At 35.3% G+C, this 20,852-nt stretch overlaps 1 protein-coding gene across 1 annotated transcript; it reads right to left on the bottom strand.

Moving 5' to 3' along the window:
* Nucleotides 1-1,721: 1,721 nt before the first annotated feature.
* LOC118011517 (interferon-induced transmembrane protein 3-like) lies at nucleotides 1,722-4,130 on the bottom strand. Its single transcript, XM_035006390.1, has 2 exons — nucleotides 3,861-4,130; nucleotides 1,722-1,766 (listed from the first exon to the last, which is right to left on the bottom strand). Exons 1-2 carry the CDS (start codon nucleotides 4,128-4,130, stop codon nucleotides 1,722-1,724), a joined length of 315 nt encoding a protein of 104 aa, XP_034862281.1.
* Between the last annotated feature and the right edge of the window lie 16,722 nt (nucleotides 4,131-20,852).

Below are 20,852 nucleotides of genomic sequence, written 5' to 3'. Positions count from 1 at the left end.
GAAAGGTATATCTTCTGAACCTTCCCTGCGTTGGTGAATAGGTCTTAAATGACATACCCACTCTAACATCCCAATCTCCCTGAGCCTTAGAATCCTTTCCTCTACATTAAAACAAGGCAGGTATGGCTTTTCTAATTCACTCATTGTGGGCCGCTTTTTATCTATGTTTCAGCCAATCAAACAAACTGTTAAATCACTTCCTAACTCCCTGAGCTACAATATTAAATGTAGAATTTCTGCTTGGTGAGCCCATCTCAATTTTTTTTTTTTTCTGAGCCAACATTAAGTTTGTTCCATCATTATTCCACACCTTTCAATTTTCCTATCCATTCTCATACATGTCCCTGAGATCTGTCTGTATAAATTAGAAAACTCAAATAGTTCTTTTTCACATCTTAAATGTTATCACCACAAAAGATACATATATATTATATATATTTATGTATATATAATATAAATAATTATACATACATAACCCACAATTTCATGGATCACAATTTGTACCTCAACTTTAGGGACCTGTTGGAACTTGAGTCTAGTTAAAGGTCTAGAAGTTGAGATAAGTGGTAGGGGTGGGTCCTGAGAAAAATGAGCAATCTATTGCAGGGTAACTGCCTCAGGGATGCTATTACAATTTCCTCAAACAATGCAAGGCTAATCCCCTCAGATTATGGTGGAGACACCATTCTCAATGTGGTTGAGGAGTCCTCTTCCACTAGCAAAGAAGAGTATTCAAAACTTAGGGGCTCAGTGTCTAGCTAATTAATAGTAATTTTGAAGAATTCATTATTCTTTTTTTTAAGATTTTACTTATCCATTTGACAGAGAGAGACACAGTGAGAGAGGGAACACAAGCAGGGGGAGTGGGAGAGGGAGGAGCAGGCTTCCTGCCGAGTAGAGAGCCCCATGCGGGGCTTGATCCCAGGACCCTGGGACCATGACCTGAGCTGAAGGCAGACGCTTAACGACTGAGCCACCCAGGCGCCCCAAGAATTCATTATTCTTATTCACATCAAAGAGGTGGGAAGAAAATCTGAATCTGGTTACAAGTTACTTTGAATAATAGTATTAATAATTTTGTAAGCAATATTTTTCTTCCCATGTGCCATTTATTTTGCCCTAAAGTAAAAGATACATGTTATTTTAATAGTTACAAATAATTTTTTAGGGGTGCCTTGGTGGCTCAGTCATTAAGCATCTGCCTTTGCCTCAGGTCATGATACCAGGGTCCTGAGATCGAGCCCCACATCGAGCTCCCTGCTCAGGGGGAAGCCTGCTTCTCCCTCTCCCACTCCCCCTGCTTGTGTTCCCTCTCTCGCTGTGTCTCTCTCTGTCAATAAATAAATAAAAAGTCTTTAAAAAACAAAAAAATAAATAATTTTTTAAAAAAAGAAATGCTATTTTCAGATACAAATTTGAGAAGGTGGTGAATGAATATTCGTTCATTAGTACATTTGCAAACCTGAGACTTTTTTTGGAATTGATATTGTTCACATAGGCCTTCTTTTTGAGAATGATTTTATAAATGTACACAAGCAAATGAAAAATATTCAGGTGCTCACATGAATAGAATTGCAAATTTAACTAATTTTATGAAAGCTGAAACTAAACATATGTGCTATAGTGTAGAAAATTGACTTTTTTTCCAGATTTGATATAATTGACATATAACATTGTATAAGTTTAAGGTATACAATGTGGTAATCTGATACACTTATACATTACAAAATGAGTATCACAATAAGGTTAATTAACACATTCATCACCTGACATAATTATGTATATTTATGTATAATTATATATGTATAATTACTTATATTATACATATAAATATATATCATATATATATCTTTTGTGGTGATAACATTTAAGATCTACTCTTTTCACAACTTTTATGAATATAATACAGTATTGTTAACTATAGTCATTATGCTGTATATGAGATTCCCAGAATTTATTCATCTCATAACTGGAAGTTTGTATCCTTTGTCCAACCAACATCATTCCATTTACCCTACCTCCAACCCGCGGATATCACCATTCTACTTTGTTTCTGAGTTTGGCTTTTTTTTTTTTTTTTGATTCCACATATAAGGGAAATCGTATAGTATTTATCTTTCTCTGTATGGTTTATCACACATAGCATAATATCCTCAAAGTCCATCCATATTATCACAAATAGCAGAATTTTCTTATGACTGAATAATATCCAATTATATATATATTTATATATATTTATATTTATCACTTTTTCTTTATTCATCCAATGGACACTTAGGTTCTTTCTAGGTCTGCCTATTGTGAATAATGCTGCAATGAGCATGGGGCTACAGATATCTCTTTGAGGTCCTGGTTTCATTTTCTACAGATATATACTCAGAATTGGAATTGCTTGATCATATGGTAGCTCTAATTTTTTTATTTAAAAAAAAAACAAAAAAACAACCCCATACTGTTTTCCATAGTGGTTGTACCAGAAACTTGACTTTTTAATAAAAAAAAAAGTTCAGAAGTGTGGCAGTAGACATTTTTCTCATGCTAAAATGCCTTTGACATTGTCTTCTTATAGGTCTATTTCCAAAAGATAAAATTCAAGTTAAAATTAAATTCAAGACTTCTGTCTGATATTTTATACTGCACAGATACTTATATTTAAAATATTTTTTAAAGATCAGTTTTATGGATTGGGACAACAACTTAACCACTCACATGTTCATATATTGCTTATAGTTACCTACTTTTGAGAAGAGGGCGATAATATAGAAATATCATTTATATATCAGTGAATGAATTAAGTGCTGTAGTGCTCTAGTGACTGACTGGAGTCAAACAGAAATCTAGGTTTCCCTCCAGTAATTTCAAAGACTCCATTATATTTTCCATGTTATAAATCCTTTTAGGATTTATTTTAAAAATCCAAATTTAGATTAGATTTAGAGAAATTAATTTTGGTCACTATGCAGATGCTTGTTTAATCAGAAGAAAACAAAGAAATAATAATTTAGTTTTGTCATAAAGCAGGAAGAACCTTTAAAAAAAGCAGAGGTCTTGTCCAAATATAAATTATGCTAGTGATTTAGCTTCTCCTGATCATCTGATTATACTGGACATCTCAGTCACAGTTCAGTATCATCCTATTGCTACTTTTATCTCTCTGACACTGCCCTGTAGTTAGGTTAACTATAAATAGATGAATGAACTTGGACTTAAAGATTTGTGTGATTGAAATGATAGCATTACAGATGATTGTGTATTTTTCAGCCACCTGAAAGAGAAGTTAGACAGATACTAATACAGTCAACATATTCTCTCCCTGTTCTTTCAATAATCAACATCTATAATTTCTCACATGTATCACATATTTCTCAGTAAAAATAACCAGCATTTGAGAGCTTACTATGTGTCAAATGTGGTTCTGGGTGCTTTTATGGATTACCTCCTTTAATCATCACAACAGCCCGATGAGTAAGTACTATTACTACCTACTTTTTAGAGATTATTAAATTGAGACCTAAAGAGTTAAATAACTTACCCAAAGTTATGCAGATAGTAAGCTGTGAAACAGTTATGTATATGAATGATCTTGTTTCAGAATCTTTACTCTTAATTGCTAACCTATATCATTCCCAAATGCTATTGTTCTTTTTCCTTTTCTTTTTCCACACAAAAGTGCTTTGTTGAATTCAATTCAATAGACTGACATATACAGAAAATGCTGTGAAAGGAGTGATAGCTTCAGGCCATGGGGAGCTATTAGTAGCCTCCATAACCTTATATGATCTCTGAAATTGCTTGGAAAGTCATCAGTGAGCCAGTGGTGAAAATAATGATGAACATAATAATCAGAAAGAGGCCTAAACCAGGGCCCAGATGTTCAGACACTTGGTGGTGGAGGCATAGGCCTGGGCCCCAATCATGTCATCCACCATCTTCCAGTCCCTAGAATTCATGGAGTAGGCCAATGCCACAAAGCCCAGGCGGCCCAAGTTTGTGAAGATTGTGTTGAACAGGGACCAGATGACGTAGTTGGGCATAGACGTCTCACTGTGGATGTTGATCATGGTGGTTGTCAAAGGAGCCCAGCTCTGGTGTGCCCCAAGTACAGCCATCTCATGCTCCTCCTTGAGCATCTCATAGGTTGGGGGGATTTGGGTGTAGGCACCAGGGAAGAAGAGCTGGGAATTGGGGTTCATGGTGTGAGATGGAGCAACTGTTATTTTTTTTCTTTAAGTAGCTTTCTAAGCAGACCAAATTTCATTAATTGATGAATAGTCCAATGTTTTAATCCTTTAGGATTATGTTAAATCTTTACTTTATTCCCAACAATCATTCATTTTCATAGAAAAAGGACTAGCAAAACATGAGTAAAGTAAAAGTGGAAATTTCCCCATAATCTCACCAATGCTACTGAGTTAAATTCTCTGGATTTCATTTTCTCCATCTAAATCTTGAAGTAATGCCTGATTACTTCTATCACTACTTTATTATTAATCAAATCAACTTAATATTAGTGAATATTGATTTGGAATAATATTTCAAGTATGTTTGGAATTTTAATAAATACTATCTTTTAATTCCTTCACACAACACACACACACACACACAAACTGACACACAATTGTCAATTATGTATTATTAAATAGTTTTCAGATGAGGAAATTGAGGCACAAAGGTTATAAATTACACCAAGTAACATAACAAGAAAAGGCAAAGTGGGGGTTAAACTGATGTCTTCTGACACCCCAAAATATATACTTTCTAACACATTTTACCCAATACAAATTGAAGCTAGCAATTGAGAAACACTATAGACCTGAAAAACATACTTATTATGTGGTGGATGATGATGAAAGAATAGTGTCCTATATAACTCCATTTTGGTTATAGAAGAAAAATTATTGAGGAATGCATTAATTAGAGTAGGCTAGAACTGCAGTAACAGATTAAAATACTAAATGGATCAATAAATATATAGTTTATTTCTTGCTCACCTAAGAGTCCAGGAATCATATAGGTTTGTTAGTTCTGCTTTTCTAAAACTTGATTTTCATGTTACCTGGCAGATTGTCATTCAGGTGGCCAGAAAGGGAAAAGAATATGGAGAAAGTACACTAGCTTAAGAGCTTTGGCCTGGAAGTGACACAGGTCACTTCCACTAACATGCCACTCACAACTTGTTGGCTGGGTACCCTGGACAATTGATATTGAAAAATAAGAAATTAGATTGAGATGGACAGATATTCATTTTTACCACAGGAGGTTATCGATATTGAGTTCAATAATAGCCTAAATTGATTGCATATAAGAGGGTATTTTTTATTGTTAAATAGGGACCAATGGGTCAGTATATATTTAAGTGAGTACCCTTGGCATTTGTACACACATATATATCCTTGGGTGTCCTTTTATTTTTTTTTTAAGTGAGAAGATATGCCTAAGGCAATTACCAATGAAAATAAACATAAAATTATATAAGTTCCTTTTTTCCACCTGCTAAAGGCTCTTTAATAACCACTCATGTCTAATCATTCTTAAATGAAGAGTAAAGAGAATTGTAATGTTAGAAGAGTTTACTGTTCATCAGAAATGAGAAATTAATAGAATACTGTTCACACATTTATAATCAAAATGCAATGAGAACAGTTTTTGTTTTTATTGATGTCTTAAGCATCTAGGCCATTGGAAGACAAACTTTAGCAAGTAAGGACAAAAGGCACTTAGCAGCATTTGTTATCTTTGTAAACTGTCACTTTCTTTGTTAAAAAGACCTTCACAAAAGAAAGTAGCTTAGAAATCAGCTCTAAACCTACTTTATTCCAAAGATTGAGAAAATACAGAGATGGGACATAAATGTCAGATTTTGTTTGATAGGCTAAATAAAATAATGGTAATTTGTATGTTGCTATTTAAAAAAACACTTTTAAGGGGATGTACAGTGATCATTTTAACTATAAAATAATTTTGGCTATTGGATCATTTATATAGAACTAAATCACATCTAAAATGATATGGAATAAAGGACAAAATTTTACCCTATGCTGCACTATTTATGTTACCCAAATATTGTATTACTTTTACATCCTCTACAAGGTCAATAAATTGACAAACATATTGCCTCTCTAAGTGCTATATGAATAAAGGCTGTCTTTTTATCAGTGTATCACTTGTAATGGTTTGCTAAATCCACCATATACTTTTAGTTCCCACACTGGAAGCCTAAATGTGAAAAACACACACCAACAATGGGAGAGTTTAGCTTGCTCTTCCTTTGTCTATATATTTCTCAGTCACTTAAGTACTTCTAGATCACAGAAAGTTGAAATCACTAAATTATCATGCTGCTTGAATTTTCTTTGCAAAATATATGAAGGTCCCATGATTTGTTTGAATGTTTAGAATGCATATAGAGAACAGATATGATGATTATTGAAGCTTTAACCTTGAAATGACTAAAAGATATTTTAACGGACTTTGACATAGGAAGAAGTTGATTTGGACAACAGCCTTCTTTCAGATATTCAAACCATATGTTGATTATTATGGGATCACAAAAGTTTCACAATTTTTGTAATGCTAAAATATCTTCAGCTAATAATAATGAACTATAACTGAGCCACGTATGTAGTTCCAAAAGGTAAAAGGCTGTTATACAACTGGACAATGGTATTAGATTCCCTCACTTGAGCTGTCTGAATAGACGTGTAACATTCACCATTACTTGTAAGTCTTTTTAGCTACATAGAATCCACAGTGCATGAAAGTTAGATTTGAAAAGATATAATTTTGATATTCTTTCATTGTAATGTAGATATACAATAAGCAGATCACTTCAAACAATTAATTTTTGAATGTCTTTATTGGCAGTTCAGTATTTGAGAAACAAAAATTAGTAATATCAAGATGAGAGAGAGGAATGCACCTCTCTGTTGTTTGCAATTGAACAATGCAACAATTTTCCACATGAAAATGACTATATGTAAGATTGAATTCATAGTTTAGGCTGAAAAAAAAAGAATTTTCCATTGAATGCATTGTAGTAAATAAAATCTTTTTGGGTTTTTATGTTGATGCTTTACTAGATATCAAAATGATTTGTATATATCACCTACTTTTTAAGCAATGTTTATTTTAGTTTCTATGGGTACATTTTTAAAATAAAATTTCCTACAAACTGAATGAACAAAGTAACACATGAAAAATTAAAATATAAAGAGAATATTGTTCTTTAGGGCCCACTACTTTCAACTTAATTCAAAGAAGAGGTATATACTGCTGTATTTGTATTAGAAAATAATTTAATAGTGAAATATTACTTTCAAAAGTATGTATCTAATTAACTTTCACAGTTCTCTGTGCTTTTACAGACTATTTACAAAATATTATATAATCATACCTACAGCCCTCTTGAAGTTGTTTGTGTGGCAATGAATTGCATAACATAAAAAGAAACATAAATAGAGCAATACTGATAAATATAAGCTACGAGGAGAAGCATCTAGGATTAACAAAGTTCAGAAGAAAATAAGATTGAGAAAGATGAATCTTTCAGTCACTCTGAGTTTTAGACCTCACCCAAAGGCAGGTGAATTAACTATGTTTACTATTAATAGATTTTTAAATTCATTTTATCTACTAATTTACATAGGTTTACATAAATTATAAGCATGTGTAGTAGGAAGAGCATGAGGATTGCAATAGGACAACATTAAGTTGAAATTGTGATATTAAAGATCTGAGTAATCTTGAGAACATTACTTAAATTCCCTGGGCCTAGTTTTCCTCTTCTACAGAGTGATATATTTTGTCTTCTAAGACAGTGTACTTTTGAAAGTGAGAATGGGATACTAAAACAAATTAAGATTATAATATTTTTGAAATACTTATTTGGTGACTAATGACATATATATATATTTAATGTTGAACTTAGAATATATTTTATTTATTTATAGTTTATAGTTTATTTATAAAATATAGTTTAATCAAAATATTTTTTCTTAATTTTAGATATTTTCTAAATTTTTTGAAATTCACAAACACTAAAATTTAATGCTTTTTATTTTTATTTATTATTTTTTAAATTATTATGTTATGTTAATCACCATACATTACATCATTAGTTTTTGATGTAGTATTCCATGATTCATTGTTTGCGTATAACACCCAGTGCTCCATGCAGTATGTGCCCTCTTTAATACCCATCACCAGACTAACCCATCCCCCCACCCGCCTCCCCTCTAGTACCCTCAGTTTCTCAGAGTCCATAGTCTCTCATGGTTCGTCTCCCCCTCCGATTTCTGCCCCCCTATTCTTCCCTTCCTGCTTTCTTCTTCTTCTTTTTGATTTTTTTTTTAAGATATAATGTATTATTCATTTCAGAGCTACAGGTCTGTGATTCAACAATCTTACACAATTCACAGTGCTCACCATAGGACATACCCTCCCCAATGTCTATCACCCAGCCACCCCATCCCTCCCACCCCCCACCACTCCAGCAACATTCAGTTTGTTTCCTGAGATTAAGAATTCCTCACATCAGTGAGGTCATATGATACATGTCTTTCCCTGATTGACTTATTTTGCTCAGCATAATACCCTCCAGTTCCATCCATGTCGTTGCAAATGGCAAGATTACATTCCCTTTGATGGCTGCATAATATTCCATTGTATATATATACCACTTCTTCTTTACCCATTCATCTGTTGATGAACATCTTGGCTCTTTCCATAGTTTCGCTATTGTGGACATTGCTGCTATAAACATCGGGGTGCATGTACCCCTTCAGATCCCTACATTTGTATCTTTGGGGTAAATACCCAGTAGTGCCATTGCTGGATCATATGGTAGATCTATTTTCAACTTTTTGAGAAACCTCCATACTGTTTTCCAGAGTGACTGCACCAGCTTGCATTCCCACCAACACTGTAGGATGGTTCCCCTTTCTCTGTATCCCCACCAACATCTGTCATTTCCTGACTTGTTAATTTTAGCCATTCAGACTGGTGTGAGCTGGTATCTGATTGAGGTTTTGATTTGGATTTCCCTGATGCCGAGCGATGTTGAGCACTTTTTCATGTGTCTGTTGGCCATTTGGATGTCTTCTTTGGAAAAATGTCTGTTCATGTCTTCTGCCCATTTCTTCATTGGATCATGTGTTCTTTGGGTTTTGAGTTTAATAAGTACTTTATAGATTTTGGATACTAGCCCTTTATCTGATATGTCATTTGCAAATATCTTCTCCCATTCTGTCGGTTGTCTTTTGGTTTTGTTGACTGTTTCCTTTGCTGTGCAAAAGCTTTTTATCTTGATGAAGTCCCAATAGTTCATTTTTGGCCTTGCTTCCCTTGCCTTTGGTGATGTTTCTAGGAAGAAGTTGATGCGGCTGAGGTCAAAGAGGTTGCTGCCTGTGTTCTCCATTAGGATTTTGATGTACTTCTGTCTCACATTTAGGTCTTTCAAACATTTTGAGGCTATTTTTGTGTGTGGTGTAAAGAAATGGTCCAGTTTCATTCTTCTGCATGTGGCTGTCCAATTTTCCCAACACCATTTGTTGAAGAGACTGTCTTTTTTCCATTGGACATTCTTTCCTGCTTTGTCAAAGATTATTTGACCATAGAGTTGAGGATCCATATCTGGGTTCTCTATTCTGTTCCATTGATCTATGTGTCTGTTTTTGTGCCGGTACCATACTGTCTTGATGATTACTGCTTTGTAATAGAGCTTGAAGTCCGGAATTGTGATGCCACCAGCTTTGCTTTTCTTTTTCAACATTCCTCTGACAATTCAGGGTCTTTTCTGGTTCCATACAAATTTTAGGATTCTTTGTTCCATTTCTTTGAAAAAAGTGGATGGTATTCTGATAGGAATTGCCTTACATGTGTAGATTGCTTTAGGTAGCATTGACATCTTCACAATATTTGTTCTTCCAATCCATGAGCGTGGAACGTTTTTCCATTTCTTTGTGTCTTCTTCAATTTCTTTCATGAGTATTTTATAGTTTTCTGAGTACAGATTCTTTGCTTTTTTGGTTAGATTTATTCCTAGGTATCTTATGGTTTTGGGTGCAATTGTAAATGGGATCGACTCCTTAATTTCTCTTTCTCCTGTCTTGTTGTTGGTGTATAAGAATGCCACTGATTTCTGTGCCTTGATTTTACATCCTGCCACTTTACTGAATTCCTGTATGAGTTCTAGCAGTTTTGGGGTAGAGCCTTTTGGTTTTTCCACATAAAGTATCATACCATCTGCAAAAAGTGAGAGTTTGACTTCTTCTTTGCTGATTTGGATGCCTTTTATTTCTTTTTGTTGTCTGATTGCTGTGGCTAGGACTTCTAATACTATGTTGGAAAACAGTGGTGATAGTGGACATCCCTGCCATGTTCCTGAACTTAGGCGGAAAGCTCTCAGTTTTTCCCCTTTGAGAATGAAATTCACTGTGTGTTTTTCATAGATGGCTTTTATGATATGGAGGTATGTACCCTCTATGCCTATACTCTGAAGAGTTTTGATCAAGAAAGGATGCTGTACTTTGTCCAATGCTTTTTCTGCATCGATTGAGAGGATCATATGCTTCTTGTTCTATCTTTTATTAATGTATTGTATCACATTGTTTGATTTGTGGATGTTGAACCAACCTTGCAGCCCAGGGATAAATCCCAGTTGGTCATGGTGAATAATCCTTTTAATGTACTGTTGGATCTTATTGGCTACTATTTTGGTGAGAATTTTTGCATCCATGTTCATCAAGGATATTAGTCTGTAATTCTCCTTTTTCGATTTCTATTTTTTGGAACAATTTCAGAAGAATAGGTTTTAATTCTTTTTTAAATGTTTGGTAGAATTCCCCTGGGAAGCCATCTGGCCCTGGGCTTTTGTTTGTTGGGAGATTTTTGATGACTGCTTCAATTTCCTTAGTGGTTATAGGTCTGTTCAGGTTTTCTATTTCTTCCTGCTTCAGTTTTGCTAGTTTATAAGTTTCTAGGAATGCATCCATTTCTTCCAGATTATATAATTTGCTGGCATGTAGTTGCTCATAATATGTTCTTATAATTGTTTGCATTTCTTTAGTGTTGGTTGTGATCTCTCCTCTTTCATTCATGATTTTGTTGATTTGGGTCCTTTCTCTTTTCTATTTGATAAGTGTGGCCAGGGGGTTATCAATCTTATTAATTCTTTCAAAGAACCAGCTCCTAGTTTCGTTGATCTGTTCTACTGTTCTTTTGGTTTCTATTTCATTGATTTCTGCTCTGCTCTTTATTATTTCTCTTCTCCTGCTGGGTTTAGGCTTTATTTGCTGTGCTTTCTCCAGCTCCTTTAGGTGTATCATTAGCTTGTGTATTTTAGACCTTTCTTGTTTCTTGAGAATGGCTTGTATTGCTATATTCTTTCCACTTAGGACTGCCTTTGCTGCGTCCCAAAGATTTGAACATTGTGTTTTCATTTTCTTTTGTTTCCATGAATTTTTTTATTCTTTAATTTCCTGGTTGACCCATTCATTCTTTAGTAGGATGTTCGTTAGCCTCCATGTATTTGAGTTCTTTCTGACTTTTCTCTTCTGTTTGAGTTCTAGATTCAAAGCATTTTGGTCTGTAAATATGCAGGGAATGATCCCAATCTTTTGGTACTGGTTGAGAACTGATTTGTGAACTAGGATGTGATCTATTCTGGAGAATGTTCCATGGGCACTAGAGAAGAATGTGTATTCCGTTGCTTTGGGATGGAATGTTCTGAATATATCTGTGAAGTCCATTTGGTCCAGTGTGTCATTTAAAGCCTTTATTTCCTTGTTGATCTTTTGCTTAGATGATCTGTCCATTTCAGTGAGGGGGTGTTAAAATCCCCTACTATTATTGTATTGTCACTGTGTTACTTTGCTTTTGTTATTAATTGGATTATATAATTGGTTGCTCCCATGTTAGGGGCATAGATATTTACAATTGTTAGATCTTCTTGTTGGACAGACCCTTTAAGTAAGATATAGTGTCCTTCCTCATCTCTTATTACAGTCTTTGGTTTAAAATCTAATTTCTCAGGGCGCCTGGGTGGCTCAGTCATTAAGCGTCTGCCTTTGGCTCAGGTCATGATCCCAGGGTCCTGGAATCGAGCCCTGCATCGGGCTTCCTGCTCGGCAGGAAGCCTGCTTCTCCCTCTCCCACTCCCCCTGCTTGTGTTCCCTCTCTCGGTGTGTCTGTCTCTGTCAAATAAATAAAGAAAATCTTTTAAAAAAAATCTAATTTGTCTGATATAAGGATTGTCACCCCAGCTTTCTTTTGGTGTCTATTAGCATGGTACATGGTTTTCCACTCCCTCACTTTCAATCTGGGGGTGTCTTTGGGTCTAAAATGAGTCTCTTGCAGACAGCATATCGATGGGTCTTGCTTTTTTATCCAATCTGATAGCCTGTGTCTTTTGATTGGGGCATTGAGCCCATTTACATTCAGGGTAACTATTGAAAGATATGAATTTAGTGCCATTGTATTGCCTGGAAGGTGACTGTTATTGTATATTGTCTCTGTTCCTTTCTGGTCTATGTTACTCTTAGGCTCTCTCTTTGCTTTCAATATTTCTTTTATGGCTGGTTTTGTGTTTGCAAATTCCTTTAGTTTTTGTTTGTCCTGGAAGCTTTTTATCTGTCCTTCTATTTTCAATGACTGCGTAGCTGGATATAGTATTCTTGGCTGCATATTTTTTTTCCTTTAGTGCTCTAAATATATCATGCCAGTCCTTTCTGGCCTTCCAGGTCTCTGTGGATAGGTCTGTTGCCAATCTAGTGTTTCTACCATTGTAGATTACAGACCTCTTTTCCCAAGCTGCTTTCAGGATTTTCTCTTTGTCTCTGAGACTCGTAACTTTTACTATTAGATGTTGGGTTGTTGACCTATTTTTATTGATTTTGACGGTGGTTCTCTGTGCCTCCTAGATTTTGATGCCTGAGTTCTCTGCTCTATTTCCTTCCCCAAATTAGGGAATTTGCTCCATTATACCTTCTGCCCCTCTCTCTCTTTCTTCTTCTTCAGGGATCCCAATCATTCTAATATTTTGTCTTATGGTATCACTTATCTCTCGAATTCGGCCCTCGTGATCCAGTAGTTATCTCTCTTTTTCTCAGCTTCTTTATTTTCCATCATTTGGTCTTCTATATCACTAATTGTCTCTTCTGCCTCATTTATCCTAGCAGTGAGAGCCTCCATTTTTTTTTAATTTTATTCTTATGTTAATCCCCATACATTACATCATTAGTTTTAGATGAAGTGTTCCATGATTCATTGTTTGTGCACAACCCCCAGTGCTCCATGCAGAATGTGCCGTCCTCAATACCCACCACCAGGCTAACCCATCCTCCCACCCCCCTCCCCTCTAGAACCCTCAGTTTGTTTTTCAGAGTCTATCGTCTCTCATGGTTCGTCTACCCCTCTGATTTCCCCCGCTTCATTCTTCCCCTCCCACTACCTTCTTCTTCTTCTTCTTTTTTTTTTCTTAACATATATTGCATTATTTGTTTCAGAGGTACAGATCTGAGATTCAACAGTCTTGCACAATTCACAGCGCTTACCAGAGCACACACCCTCAGTGTCCATCACCCAGTCACCCCATCCCTCCCACCCCACCCCCCACTCCAACAACACTCAGTTTGTTTCCTGCGATTAAGAATTCCTCATATCAGTGAGATCATATGATACATGTCTTTCTCTGTTTGACTTATTTCACTCAACATAATACCCTCCAGTTCCATCCACGTCGTTGCAAATGGCAAGATCTCATTCCTTTTGATGGCTGCATAATATTCCATTGTATATATATACCACATCTTCTTTATCCACTCATCTGTCGATGGACATCTTGGCTCTTTCCACAGTTTGGCTATTGTGGACATTGCTGCTATAAACATCGGGGTGCACGTAGCCCTTCGGATCCCTACTTTTGTATCTTTGGGGTAAATACACAGTAGTGCAATTGCTGGATCATATGGTAGCTCTATTTTCAACTTTTTGAGGAACCTCCATACAGTTTTCCAGAGTGGCTGCACCAGCTTGCATTCCCACCAACAGTGTAGGAGTGTTCCACTTTCTCTGCATCCCTGCCAACATCTGTCGTTTCCTGACTTGTTAATTTTAGCCATTCTGACTGGTGTGAGGTGGTATCTCATTGAGGTTTTGATTTGGATTTCCCTGATGCTGAGCGATATTGAGCACTTTTTCATGTGTCTGTTGGCCATTTGGATGTCTTCTTTGGAAAAATGTCTGTTCATGTCTTCTGCCCATTTCTTGATTGGATTCTTTGTTCTTTGGGTGTTGAGTTTGATGAGTTCTTTATAGATTTTGGATACTAGAGAGCCTCCATTTTTGATTGCACCTATTAATAGCCTTTCTGATTTTGACTTGGTTAGATTTTAGTTCTTTTATTTCTCCAGAAAGGGTTTCTCTAATGTCTTCCATGCTTTTTTCAAACCCAGCTAGTATCTTTGAAATCATGATTCTGAATAGAAAGGGAAAGGAAAAAAAAAAAAAAGAAAATGATAAAGATAAAAACAAAAGCAAAACAAAACAAAAGAATATGATCAAATATGATCAGGCTGGTGCTTGGATCAGTGCCATACACTAGATTTTGGGCGTATTTGGTCTGTTAGAAGAAAGTGACTCCCAAAATTTTAAAGAAAGAAAAACTTATATATGTACAAAAATAAGGGTTAATACAATGAAGGGATGGAATATGAGTGTAAAGATGAAATCATAAAATATTTTATAAAAGGAATTGATAAGCAAGAAGTTGGTTGAAAAAAGAAAGAAGAGGATTTAAAAAAAAAAAGGAGAGAATGTGATCAGGCAGGAGACTAGAACAAAGCCATACACTAGAGATTTAGGGTATATTTTGGTCTGTTAGAAGAAACTGTATCCCAAATTTTTAAAGAGAGAACAACATATATATATATATATATATATACCAAAAATAAGGTTAACTACTATGAAGGGATAGAATATCACTCTAAAAATGAAAAATAAAAAAGATTTTTTTAAAAAAAGGATTGATAAGATGGTTGAAAAAGGGAAATAGAAAAATTCAAAAAAAAAAGAAAAAGAAAAAGAAAGTTAAAAAAAATTAACTTTGAAAGACTAAAGAATCATGGGAAAAAGCCATGAATTCTATGTGCAGTATGCCCCTAGTGCTGGAGTTCTGCAGTTCTCATTGATCGGTAAACTTGGTCTTGGTTGGCTGTTCTTGCTGATCTTCTGGGGGAGGGGCCTGTTGCCATGGTTCCCAAATGTCTTTGCCTGAGGTGGAATTGCCCTGCCCTTGCCAGTCCGGGCTAAGTAATCTGCCTGGGTTTGCTCTTGGGAGCTTTTGTTCCCTGCAAGCTTTCCGTACAGCTTTGGAGGACAAGTGTGAAAATGGCAGCCTCCCAGTCTCTGCCCTGGAGGAGCTGAGAACTCGGGGCCTCACTCCTCAGTGAGCCCCCAGAGAAAAGCAGTCAGTCACTTCCCTCCTCCTGGTCTCTGGCTGCACTCTGTGCTCACCCAGCCTGTGACCGAGCATTTCTATCTCTCGCCCCCGACCCCGTGTGTAGTCTCCAAACCCAGCAGATCTCTGTGGTGCTCTCCCACGCCGCTCCTCCCAGGGGAGGAAGGGGAGTTTCCCCGGATCTGCTGTTTGTTGGGTCCCTGCTGTAAGAGCTGTGGCCTGACTATGCTGCAATCATAGTTTATGGCAACCCTGAGCTGAGAGCCCACTCCTCGGCTCTGTCTCTGCAGCCGGCTTCCCTGCTCCGATACCTAGGAGCTCTGCCGCACTCAGGCATCCCGGGTCTTTCTGTGACTCCGAGGGTCCTGAGACCACACTGTCCCAGCGAGGGTTCCTCCCCCACTTAGCCACTGGAGCGATGTCCCTCAGTGGAGCAGATTTCTAAAATTTCTGATTTTGTGCTCTGATGCTCTATCACTTGCCAGTAGTGGCTGATGGAGGCCCCCTCCCCCGCCATCTATCTTCCCAAATGTCACCTTGGATTCAGTTCTCTGCACGTCCTACCTTCCAGAAAGTAGTCGCTTTTCTGTGCAGAGAGTTGCTGCTATTCCTTTTTTCAATCTCCTGTTGAGTTCGTAGGTGTTCAGAATGGTTTGATCCCTATCTAGTTGAATTCCTAGGGCCAGGCAAAATTCAGGTCTCCTACTCCTTTGCCATCTTGCTCCTCCACCATCTTGCTCCTCCCTCTCTAAAATTTACTGTTTTTTAAATATAGATTTATGCAGTGTTGCAAATATATGAAGTCCTATAACTACAACTATAATCAGGATACCGAACAGTTCTATTACCTCAAGTAATCTTCCTTCATGCTACACACTTACTGAGAACCCCTCCTCACACACTTTACCCCTAGCAATCATTTATGTGTTCTCTGTCCCTTTGTTTTGTCTTTTTCATAATGCCATATAATGGAAATTATCATATATAGTCTTTGAATCTTGTTGCTTTCACACAGTGTTACTGCTTTTTAATTTTTTGTAAGAGGTTTCAAAGTTTTGGTATTAATTCTTCTTTATCTTTTTTTAAAAATCTAAGCATAATAATTTTTAATTTTTTTATTTAAGTTCCAGTTAGTTAACATACATTGTGATATTAGTATCAAGTGTACAATAATACAGCAATTCAACAATTCCATGCTCATCACAACAAGTGTACTTCTTACTCCCCATCACCTATTTCACTCTCCCCCCACCCACCTCCCCTCCAGTAACCATCATTTTGTTATCCATACTTAAGAGTCTCTTTCTTGGTTTGCCTCTCTCTCTCTTTTTTCCCCCTGTTAATTTGTTTGATTTCTTAAATTCCACATATGAGTGAAATCATATGGTGTTTGTTTTTTTCTGACTGACTTATTTCCCTCAGCATCATACTCTCTAGCTCCATCCACATAGTTGCAAATGGCAAGATTTCAGTCTTTTTATGGCTGAGTAATATTCCATTATATCTATATCTATCTATCTATCTATATATATATATATATATATAATATACATACCTACTGTGTATATATATATATATATATATATATATATATATATATATATATACTGTGTGTGTGTATATATATATATATACCACCTCTTCTATATCCCTTCATTGGTCAGTGGACACTTGGGCTGTTTTCCTAATTTGGCCACTGTAGATAATGCTGCTATAAACATCAGGGTGTGTGTATCCCTTTGAATTAGTATTTTTGTACTCCTTTGGTAAATACCTACTAGTGTGATAACTGGATCATAGGGGAGTTCTATTTTTAACTTTTTGAGAACCTCAATCCTGTTTTCCACGATGGCTGCAACAGTTTGCATTCCCACCAACAGTGCAAGAGTGTTCCCCTTTCTCCTCATCCTTGCCAACACCTGTTGTTTCTTGTATTGTTGATTTTAACCATTCTGACAGGTGTTAAAGTGATATCTCATTTCAGTTTTCTTTAAGTATCTGGTAAAATTCACCAGTGAAGTCACCTGGGTCTGGGCTTTTCCTTGTGGGTAGTTTTTGTTTTGTTTTGTTTGTTTCTTTTTACTAATTCAATCTTATTACTTGTTAAAATTTTATGCAGATTTTCTAGCTCTTGAGTCAGTTTGCGTGGTTTGCATCTTTCTAGGAATGTTTCCATTTCATCTAGTTTACTTAATTTGGTTGTACACCATCATTTGTAGTGTTCATTCATAATATTTTTTAATTTTGGTAAATTCAGTAATCATGCCCCTCTCTTTCATTTCTGATTTTAGTCATGTGTCTTTATCTTTGTTTCTTAGTCAAACTATAGCCTTATCTATATATATTTTTATCTTTTCTAAGAACAAATATTTGGTATTGTTGGTTTTTACTATTGTTTTTCTAGTATCTATTTCTTTAATTTTTACTCTAATCCTTATTTTTTTCTACCTTCTGCTTGTTTTGAACATAGTCTGCTTCTCCTTTCATGTGTCTTAGGGTGGAAAATTAGGTTGTTAATGTGAGATCTTTCTTCTTTTTTAAATATAGGTGTTTACAGCTCTAAATGTACCTCTGAACACTGTGTTAGCTGCATCCTGTAAGTTTTGGTATGTTGTAATTTTTTTATTCATCTCAAAGTATTGTATAATTTCCCTTATGTTTTCTTCTTTATTTTATTGAGTAAAGTGTTGCTTAACTTTCAAATATCTGTGAATTTCCAAATTTCTTTTTATTATTAATTTTCAGTTTAACTCAATTGTGATTGGAAAACATACTTTGCATATTTAAATTTATAGAGACTTGTTTCATGGTTTAGTTTATGATCTATCCAGGATAATGTTCTATTTGCACTTGGGAAAATGTCAGTTCTGCTGTTGTCAGATGGAGTACTCAACAGACACATATTAAAACTAGTTGGGCTATTTTGTTGTTCAAGTCTTCTATAGCTTTGTTGATCTTCTTCCTAAGTATTTATCCATTATTGAAAGTGGAGTATTGTGTCTCTGACTATTGTTGAATTTACTATTTCTCCCTGAAATTCTACCTGCATTTGTTTTACATATTTTGATGCTCTGCTGTTCAGAGTATATATTTTTATGATTATTATAACTTCCTAATGTGTTGACACTTTTATCATTATAAAAATATTTTCTTGGGGCACCTGGGTGGCTCAGTCGTTAAGCATCTGCCTTTGGCTCAGGTCATGATCTTAGGGGCCTGGGATCGAACCCCACATCAGGTTCCCTGCTCCACGGGAAGCCTGCTTCTCCCTCTCCCACTCCCCCTATTTGTGTTCTCTCTCTAGCTGTCTCTCTCTCTGTCAGAAAATAAATAAAATCTTAAAAAATATATTTTCTTCATTTCTAATAACATTTTTGGGTCTCAAATCTATTTTACCTTATATTAGTATAGTCACTGAATCTTTCTTATGATTTCTTTTTGCAGGATTCATCATTTTCCATCTTTTCTTCAACTTATTTTTTTGTCTTTGACTATTTTAAGTCATTGATGTCTAAGGTGTTTCTCCTCTAGACATCATATAGTTGAGTCTGCTTTTTTTTTTTTTTTTTTAAACCCAGTTTGACAACCTGCATCTTTTGTTTGGATTATTCAATCCATACACATTTACTTTAATTCCTGGTATAGTTGAATTTATGTCTACCATTTTACTTTTGTTTTCAATGTGTCTCAAGTCTTTTTTGTTCCTCTATGCCTCTCTTACTGTTTTCTCTTGCATTGGGTGAATATTTTCTTAGAGATTTTGAGTCCTTTAATGAATTTTCACTATATTTTTGAGCAATTTTCTTAGTGGTTGTTTTAAGGTATGCCATATGCATCTTAAATTCTTGGAATCTTTAAATTTATAATAATTTTAGTAAGATATAGAAATGTCACTGTTATTTAGATTCATTCCATTTTCCCCTTTTGGGGCTATTATTTGTATACAAATTATATATATGTTACAGACCTAACTTACATTGTGATAATTACTACTTTTGAAGAATTTATGTCTATTTTAGGGCTGATATAAGAAAGGAAAGGAGGTACACATTCATTAGATTTGTTATATATATATATAAGATTTGTTATATTTAACTTATTTACCATTTGAATATATCATCCCACTTCTGGTTAGGTCTCTATTTTTTTTCTGATGAGAAACTGTTAATATTATTTGGGTTCCCTTGTACATAATGATTTGTTTTTCTCTTCCTATTTTCAAGATTTTCTCTGTTTTTTTTTTTTTTTTTCTAGTATGTTTCTGGATGTGGATCTTTTTGCATTCTTTACACAGTTCATTGAAGTTAATGAATGTTTAGTTTAACGTTTTTTCGGCAAATATGGGAAATTTCAAGGCATTATTTATTACACACACACATACACACACATGCATATTGCTCCATTCTTTCTCCTCTCCTTCTGGTAATCCAAGTATGTGTATGTTGTTGTTAAATGTGTCCCAAATTTCTCTGAAATTCTGTCCGTTTTTCTTGATCCTATTTTCTCTCTTCTTTAGATAGTTTGATGTCTATGAACCTCTTTAAATTTGTTGATTTTTTTTTCTCATGCAGTTAAATTGTACTGCTGAGACTTTCTAGTGAATTTTTCATTTTAGTTCTTATAATTTCCAACTCCATAATTTCCATTTGGTTCATTTGTTATGATATTTATCTCTTAATTGATATTCTCTATTTGATGAGATATTGTCATTATACCTTCGTTTACTTGTTTAAGCATGGCTTCCTTTAAGTCTTTGAACATATTTAAATTGGCTACTCTGAAGTTTTTATCTGTTAAATTTGACATTTGACAAGTCTCATGGGCAGTTTGTGTTGCCTCCTTTTCACTTGTATGGGTCATAATTTTCTGTTTCTTTGAATGTCTCATAATTTATTGAAAACTGGGTGATTTAGAAAATATATTATAGCAACTATAAATGTCCATTCCCCTTCACCCTTATCCAGGGATTTTTGTTGTTGTCATTTGTTTATCTAATGATTTGGCTGGACCATTTTTGTGATGTGTATTTCCCTCAATGTGTGGGGGACATGAACATAATCACACTGGGATGTAGAGTTGTTTTAGTAGGGTTCTCTGTCTCTTTCCCTGATATTTTCTGTTAAATAGTCGGTTTCATTAGGTATTATCCCCAAACTTTAGATTCCAGTAATTACCAGCTGTTTGCCCTATTGTTTTCAACAATGTCCTGGGGCTTAATTTGTTCAATACTTTTTTTTTTTAATTGAATTTGGACAAAGTTGCTCTTGATGCCAGTCTTGGTGAGGTTTGTTCTGACTCCAGGAAGGCTCTTAACTCTCTTTCCCTGGTTCTCATTGGTGAACTAGCTGGCTTAGCATTTACCTTTTTCTTAATTAGAAGGAATTATCATTATTATTAA

Source organism: Mirounga leonina, unplaced genomic scaffold (genome assembly GCF_011800145.1).
Source record: "Mirounga leonina isolate KUSES-001 unplaced genomic scaffold, KU_Mleo_1.0 Mir_101664, whole genome shotgun sequence".
Taxonomy (NCBI): domain Eukaryota; kingdom Metazoa; phylum Chordata; class Mammalia; order Carnivora; family Phocidae; genus Mirounga; species Mirounga leonina.
This window is presented reverse-complemented; position numbering and strand designations above follow the sequence as displayed.

What these genes read in the sequence shown, in the direction of transcription:
- LOC118011517 (XM_035006390.1), bottom strand. Translation starts at nt 4,130, where the DNA reads ATGCTCAAGGAGGAGCATGAGATGGCTGTACTTGGGGCACACCAGAGC. An exon ending in GTCTGAACATCTGGGCCCTG is followed by an intron (nt 1,767 to 3,860) that starts GTTTAGGCCTCT and finishes TAATTATGTCAG; the next exon opens with GTGATGAATGTGTTAATTAA.